Consider the following 8,356-nt stretch of genomic DNA (forward strand, 5'->3'; position numbering starts at 1 on the left):
AACTGGAAATTAGGATTAACAATTGGGGATTTCAAATTGGGAATTTCGAATTAGGGTTAGCAAGACATACCATTGATGGATTTGATGAAGCGAAGACGGCCGAGGCTCGAAGGTCAGACGATGAGGGCGTACCGGCATAGGCAGCGCGCAGGCGGCGCACGCAGCTAGTGAAGTGGCTTCCGAACTGCCGATTTGCCGAAGTGGTGCTGTGGTGACTGGCAGACTGGTGAGGAACTGAGGAGCAGCGACGCACGCAGGGCGGTGGTTGCCTGGTTGGTGGAGCAGCGACGCACGCCTCGACGGTCGATCTCAGTGGACTAGTGGAGGCAATGGCGAATTGGAGGAGTGAAGACTGTAGACTGAGTGCTGTTCTTCGTTCTGTCGCGTTTTGCTTTTTTTTTTTTTTTTTGTTTTTTTCACTTTTTTTTTAATTTTTTTTTTAAAAAATGGGGGGACAGCTGTCCCCCCATGTCACTTAATTGGGTCCGCCACTGGCTCCGCAGGTCAACGCTTGAGAATAGAGGGGGGAGGTAAGGGAAGCCCCCTACGCCCAAGCAAATGTAGTTGGTGGGGCTCAAACTTATGACCTCAAAGTCACAAGGTGAGTTCTCCACTAACTCCACCAAGCTAGCATAGGAATGTTGTTTAAGCACATTAATTAGTGGACACATTTCGGTATATATATCTGCTATATCATAAGAACCTACGTACATAGGAGTTTATCTATTTATGCAATACATAGCTTCATGCTTTATCTACCTTTGTTTCATTTTCAATCTTAGGTATTAAATACATATAATTAATTTATCATTTATCTCTCACTAGTGAGTAGCCCGGGCGTTGCCCCGGGTTGCTACTTTTGTAATCGTGTAATTGGGGTATTTTTTTAAGGATTTTGAAATCTGAAATCGATATTATTTTTTTTAATAATTAAATCATGTATTTTACATTTATGTATATTTCTTTTTCATATTTATAACATGCTTGATAATGGGCTAAGATAGGAAAATAGCCAACTTTGTTATAACTGGTTGGGTGTTCAAATCCTCTTAAACTTGTATTTTTGTAAGAAGTGATGATGTGGCATAAAGAGATGTTGGGTAGGTGATGTGGCATCATAAAGTGTTTGTGAAGTGACGTGGCGTAATTTAAAAGAATCTATGTGATACATGGATGTTTTTATAAACACTTTTTAATATATTAGTATAGATTTTATGAAATTTGATTCATTCCAAAAGTCATGTACAGCAGCTTGTCATGCATACAATTAACATAATGATTGTGGTAGTACTACTACATCTGATGTATTAAGACAACGACAATCATACTAGCTAGGTTGGATTATTATAAATTAATAAGCTTAAACATAATTACAAAGTTGGATAATTTAACTAGTTGCCTAAAAAACTGTAAGTTTTGTTAGAAAACAAAAACTCATCACATAATGAATTCTCAAAGCTCCATGTCTTAATAAAGTGAGTAGCTTAGTTGTCTATTACATGGCTACTCTTTCTTAATCAATAATTAATTGTTCTGTTCTTTTTGTCACTTTAAGAAAAGGACAAATTAGTTCGCGTAGCTAATTACGTACTTAAATTAGCTAACTTAGATTTGATCCATTTAAGTAGATCTTTGATGATGTTTATTATATATCAATTATAACTGAAATATTAAAGGTTGATAATATAGTTATCCGAAGCTAGCTAACAAATTTAGATCTACTTATTTTGTAGTTGTTGGATTGTTGTCAAAGAATATGGCAAACTTACACACATTAATTTAGTTGATCAGCTGAACTAATTCAATTAAACCATTCTCTAATCATACGGTACGTAGATAAAACAAAATAAACAAAACAAATGAAAATTTAATTTAAATACATTATACGTACAATTAATATATACAACAAAGAAAAACTGTAACTTGATTAACTGAAACTAAAGGTGGGAATTACTTTAATTTAATTACGAAAATGCAAAAAGATCATTACAAGTACGTCTGCAACTTAACTAGTCAGCACGTGACAAGGCACTCGGTTAATTTCTTCTTGCAAGTTAGCCAAAATTACAAATACTAGCTAGGCTGTGGTTAGGGTTTTATAAATAACTACAAAGCAAGGAAGAATAGCCTTGGGGTTAGTCACCACCAAGTCTTCGAGGTTAGAGTAGATTCCTGCGGAACCGGCAACCGAGTCGTAGGAGGTGGCGTTACCCGATGGACCCTCGAGGGACATGATCTCCTCTTCCGCCGGCGCGTCGTTGGCGCTGCGCTTCACCCTCCCAGCGATTACTCGGCATACAAGCATTGCCCTACGTCCATCCGTACAATCTAAGCAGTCGTGGGCCCTCCCACTACTTGCGGTTGTCCTCACTCCCATGTTTCCTTGGAACCCATGTCTAATGTTCACCCACAAATAAAACAAGTTAATACTACAAATATTAATTTAATTAGAGAGAAAATAATGGGGTAATGATTTTGTGATTGGACCATAATTTGCATGTTTTTAGATGGTGTGAGTTGCGAAAAGTTGAGGAGAAAATGCCAAAAAAAATGAAGAAAAGTTAAGTTGAGATGTGCACTATTCATGTAAACGGGAAGTGGGTTGATAACAAGATTAATTGGCACAATTAAATGTTTGTCCTTTGTTCTTGTACTCGTCTAGTACTCGGATCTTATTAGTGTAGTGCTGAATTGTTCACCGTAAGACTCTTTAAAAGATAAACATCAACCATTCAAGATACACTATCGTGACAGACGGATAGCAATAAATATTGTCTAGAAAAATCACTTCTTATTTATAAACATAATTCAAATTAAAATAAAAACTTTATCACAACTAATGTAGTGACACTTCCACCGCTTAATGTTTTATTGCCAGTATTTTGTATAATTGTTACACCAAATAATATAGTGATACATAGGTTTTAATTTTTCATAAATTTTCAATATCTATTACAAAGTAGAATTCATGTCCTATAAAGCTATATTAACAAGTAAATTTCCTTACAAGTAATATTGTCAAACCCAATGAGGTTATTTATTCCAATATCAACGAGCTAACTTTACAAAAAAGGAGGTTTTCTAGAAAATTGTCTTACTTATCACATGGCCTAAAAAAGGGGTTACTTTGACACATTTCCAATATCAACTAACTTAATAAAATAGGAAGGTTTTCTATATAATTGTCTTAGTTATCACATAGCCAAAAAAAAGGGGGAGGGGGGGGGGGGGTGGTTTTACTTTTGACACTATCTTAACTTCTTGAGTAATTAAATACTTCTTATATAAGTTAAACACTCAATTGGTATGTGATAAGTTTCGCATGGAAGAAGCAATATGTATAGCTAAAATCGATCTTTAAGTAATAGGATGGTCTTCTAGGAGATTATTGCTAATAATGCTTATCCAATTTTTTTTTTTTTTTTTTTTTTTTTTTTTTTTTTTGGAAACCATGTAATGCTTATCCAATTAGACAAACTAAAACACATTATTTGATTTTAATCCTATAGTACTCCATAATCCATATATTTTTTTTATTAATTGCAACATGTCAACTTTTACACAAATCAACAATGAATAATATTAATAATCACTTTTGTAAGTCGACACATGTAATTAAAATGTAGCGAAAAAATCAATTGTACTAAGATTATTTTGAAAAACCATCTTTTAAAGAAATTTTTGCAAGAAATCACCTTATAATTTTTTTTTTTTGCAATGACATACCTTAATCAAATATTTTTTTTGCAATGACACACCTTAATCAAATTTTGTTTTGCAATGACACACATTTGGCCAGAAAAGAGGGTTTGACCCTATATTGACCCGACCACGTGCGAAGCACGTGACCTCTTAAAATCACTCTCCAACTACGCCACCTACCAGAACACCACCAAAACCACCTTACCCACCCCACCACCACCAAAACCTCTCTCTCTCTCTCTCTCTCTCTCTCTCTCTCTCTGGTGGTGGTGGTGGGTAAGAAGTGAATGTAGATCTGGTGGTGGTGGGGTGGGTAAGGCGGTTTCAGTGGCGTTTGGATGGGTGGTGTAGTTGGGTGTTTTTAAGAGGTCACGTGTGAGGCACGTGGTCGGGTCAACGCCGGAAAATAGGGTCAAACCCTCTTTTCCAGCCTAAGGTGTGTAATTGGAAAAAAATTTTGATTAAGGTGTGTCATTGTAATAAAAAATTTATAAGGTGGTTTCTTGCAAAAAATTACTTATAAAAGGTGGTTTTTTTGCAAAATTTCCGTTTAATAAAGAGTAAGAAAATTACCTAATGATGGTACAAACGCCGCAACCAGGGACAGAGCCACAAAGGTTAGAAGAACCACGTGCACCAAGAGAACAAGTAAGAGCAGTACAATGAAATCTTAGTAGTTCATTCCCATCTGCGGCACATCTTGGGTTCTTCTTTGTGTTGTTATTTGCTCTTAATTTCACTGCATCTCTACAATCTTCGAACCGTTGGATCGTTCTTTGTGTGTTTTGGACCTTTAGTATCCGTTCGATCTTGCATATTGGGTTATCCTTTTTTAGCCAGCTTGACTTGAATATTATCTCCACTATGTTTCTACCCGAATCCTCCGGACCCAGCTCCGACACTATCCACCATAATAATAAAATTTTAAAAACAAAATTGAACAATAATAACAATAGTACTTGTAATTATTATAATATTCATCTCTTCAATTTTTTTTTCATCCCACTTTAATTTTTAAAGACATTGCTTATATCATTACATAATTCAACTTTTGATTAATGCTCATTTTAGTTTAATACTAGTATTTTTACTTTTAGCTACCTTATTCAACTCTCCTGACACGTTCGTTAGCTTTTTCCTTTACATAATTTGAAATTTGCTTATAGTATATTTTTAGTTTAATCTTTTTTGTTCATCCCACTTTAATTTTTAAAGACATTGCTTATATCATTACATTATTTTACTTTTAATTAATGCCCATTTTAGTTTAATATTTTTACTTTTAGCTACGTTATTCAACTCTTCCGAGACGTTTGTTAGCTTTTTTCCTCTATATAATTTGAAATTTACTAGCAGAATATCAGTTTAAAATAAGTAATTCTAACAAATAATTAGCCAATTAAAAGAATAATGTGACAAAGTAATTAGCTAGTTTGACAACAATCAAGTATATGACATTTCTATTCAAAACAAAAGTATATGACATTTATTGAGCTTGTACCACATTGAACTAGTGCTTTAATTGTGTAATCTAATTTTTTCACATCTTGGAATCGAATTCGATTTTTTTGGTTTTTATTTGTTGTCGGTGGGCCTTTTCACTCTCATCATTTACTTCCTTATTTGAATTAAATTGCTTCTAGGTGGTCCAAAAAACTCGCATAATTAAACATTTAGCATCTTGACATGGTAAAATTATTAAACTCGTTATTTCTCCCCACCACCCCCTCAATTTTATATATCCTCAAATCTCACTACTTCTCTTTTGGACTTTGGTCAACATAAAATATTCAAACCCTATTTAATTACAAGGATTGCAATTAATTCGAATTCTAGTCAATTCAAATGACATTTCTAATGGGTATAGTCTCTCCAGATCTATATATTGTTGTTGCATTTTCAGAATTCGAACCCAAAAAGAAAAACTAAATTGCAACGAATCCTTTTTAAGCTCGTACTCTATATCATCAACAACGACTATGTAACAAAGTCTTCTAGTTTTAGTGTAACATTTTTATTATTAGAACGGTAAAACGACGATTTCATAGTTTTATTAAGCTCGTACTCTATATCATCAACGATTATGTAACAGAGTTTACTAGCTAGTGTAACATCTTATTTAGATTAGTATAATCGATTACGGAGTACTAGGCAGCTAAATATACTGAACAACCTAAAAAGCCACATCAAATAAACAAAGTTTGTCTTTTTAGTGGTGTAGATGATGAACTAGAGCTACAAACAAGTACAAGTTTTATGAGACATAATTATCACAAAACTTTTGACTGTTTTATTTGACTGTAAAAATTCAGTTACCAGATACTAGTAGTATTAGCATGGCACAAATGGATGAACTACTAATTGGCCAATCAAAGTTAAAAAGACCTTTAAAAAATCACTATTCAACAACCACCTTTTCTACTTACACTACATTTCTGCTTTCTTGTCCTAAAATAAATTGTTTTTGCTTTCAGTGTTATTTTTGGTAGGACATTGAATTAGTTTTTGATAAAAGTACCTTACTTCTTTAAAGCTCTGACATCTCATTCATTTCCAAAATTAAAATTTGAATCTTAAGTGCCCAATGACCAAGCTCCATTAATATACACTTATTTCTACAATTTAATTCTACAACCTTATTGGTAATTATTATTATTATACTCGTATCAGATTACAAAATATCCGGCAAAAAAATTCGCATATATACTTGACTTTTCGACCGACCTTAAATATTTATCTTTCTTCAAAAGTAATTTATAAAGTATGAGTAAATTTATAATACTCTGTACACTAAGCTAAAATCCGATAATTTTTAATGCCTGTATAGTAAATTTATTGTTACGAATTTAATTTATTTTTACTGAATATTCTGTATTAAAGAACATGAAAATTAATTACCTGCATGCCTAACTGCTTGATGATGCTCCAAGCTTTCAATTTTTGGAAAAACTTCTCCACAGTGTGGGCATGCACATACAGTTGTCCTTGGAATTATTGGATACCTGATAATTCAATTTCATTAATAATTTTACCAACTCTACTAGTACGACTAACATAATTAAATTTGGTTCTTTATTGTTCGTCCTAACTTAATTAAACCCGACTTCATTACTAATAATAGATTATATAAATAACAAACCTGCTAGGATCAACAATCATATGGCACTCATAACACCCGGACAACTTCCTCAATGGCATCCCTCTGGACGATATGGAATGCGCAGTTGTCACACTCGAACCCGATCTAACCGAACCCGATAAAGACCGGCTCGACATGGACCCTGCACCGGTCTTACCCCGGTGCAGGAGCCGAGCCTCTTGACCCAATGAGCTACTTTCAGGGGACGAGTTATCGGGCCGATGAACAACCCTAGTGTTACCATGAACTACGTCACGGAAACTACACATAGACCCACAAGAGGATACACTACTACCTTTAGAAGGGTCATGAACTCTAGAACCTTCTACTTGCTTGCAAGTAAGAAGGTTCTTGATCTGGTCCCATGATGAAGGTTGCTTTGGTTTCGGGTTCGTTGATTGTTTTATTGGCGTTTGTTGCTTCTTATTCTCTTGTTTTTCTTCTTTGTTATGGTGTTTGTATTTACGGCCGTGTTTCGGCTTCGACTTCGGCTTATTAGTACGTGAGGTGGTGGTGGCGGAGTCGGGAGGGATAAAAGTGAGAATACCCATGAAGATGAGGCCTAACAAAGGTGTCATGAGAAGGAGGAAAGAAGAGAATGAGAAGAGAAGAAGAAGGGTGGGAGATTTTAGAAGAATGAGGAGGTCATGTCATGTGCATAGTAGAGTGTAATTTGGTGTAATTATGTGCGTGTGAAATGGGATCGAAGAAAGAAGGGAAAGAGGGGGGGATATAAGAAATTGAGAAATGGGAGGGAATTGAAGAGGTTTGTAATAGAATATAGTGGTGGGTCTTTTATTTTTGGCTTCTTTGGTTTGAGAAGTTGTTTAGCTAATGGATTCCAATGTGTCTTTATCCATTATTTTAATGTTCTACGATCTCATGGTCCAAAAAGAAATTTTACTCCCTCCTTTTCTTATCTACAAGCCTATTTTCCATTTTTCAAGGGAATTAAGGAACTTAGAGATTCCTTAAAACCCATAATTGGGAGATACAAATATGCATGTGAAGTTAGAGGGAGAAATAGAGAGAAATAAAATATAGTTGGTAATTATTGAAGAGATGAAGAGCAAAAGTGTTGGAAAATGATGTCAAAATTAGTACCAAAAATAAAATAAAATTATGACAACTCATCAAAAAGAGGAAATATTGTCAAAAAGTACATTCTTTAAATAGAAATAGGCATGTAATTTTGGTTTCCCCAAAATGAGACACGTGATAGTAGATAAGGGACGAATGGAGTATAATATATAAATAAATCAATATGAGAAGGGTAGCTTTATATAGCCCTCAGGGCTAATAATGGGTGTTTAATATATTTTTTTTTTTTTTGAAAGAGGTGTTTAATATATTTTCTAATTTGATACTTTATGCGTTCTTTTTTACTTGATCCGCTTTGACTTTTACACTATTCACCACCCATCCTTTGATCGTCTTTTGTGAATAATATGTAAGGAAAAATATATTCTTATGGGATCTTTTTGAATTCGTCTCAATAAGTACTATCATAATATA

General features: G+C 34.2%; 1 protein-coding gene across 1 annotated transcript; it reads right to left on the reverse strand.

Moving 5' to 3' along the window:
- Window positions 1–1,847: 1,847 nt before the first annotated feature.
- LOC110686370 lies at window positions 1,848–7,734 on the reverse strand. Its single transcript, XM_021862968.1, has 4 exons — window positions 6,842–7,734; window positions 6,601–6,704; window positions 4,276–4,603; window positions 1,848–2,396 (listed from the first exon to the last, which is right to left on the reverse strand). The coding sequence occupies exons 1-4, from the start codon at window positions 7,417–7,419 to the stop codon at window positions 2,078–2,080; spliced, it is 1,329 nt and encodes a 442-aa protein (XP_021718660.1). The 5' UTR covers window positions 7,420–7,734; the 3' UTR covers window positions 1,848–2,077.
- Window positions 7,735–8,356: the final 622 nt, after the last annotated feature.

The sequence above is a fragment of the Chenopodium quinoa genome, unplaced genomic scaffold, assembly GCF_001683475.1.
Source record: "Chenopodium quinoa cultivar QQ74 unplaced genomic scaffold, ASM168347v1, whole genome shotgun sequence".
Classification (NCBI taxonomy): domain Eukaryota; kingdom Viridiplantae; phylum Streptophyta; class Magnoliopsida; order Caryophyllales; family Amaranthaceae; genus Chenopodium; species Chenopodium quinoa.

Excerpts from the sequence above, each read along its gene's own strand:
- LOC110686370 (XM_021862968.1), bottom strand. The coding sequence starts at position 7,419 with ATGACACCTTTGTTAGGCCTCATCTTCATGGGTATTCTCACTTTTATC. Across the intron at positions 6,705-6,841 it reads ATGATTGTTGATCCTAGCAG|GTATCCAATAATTCCAAGGA; the intron begins GTTTGTTATTTA and ends TTGAATTATCAG. Across the intron at positions 2,397-4,275 it reads GGCGTTTGTACCATCATTAG|ACATGGGTTCCAAGGAAACA; the intron begins GTAATTTTCTTA and ends GGTGAACATTAG.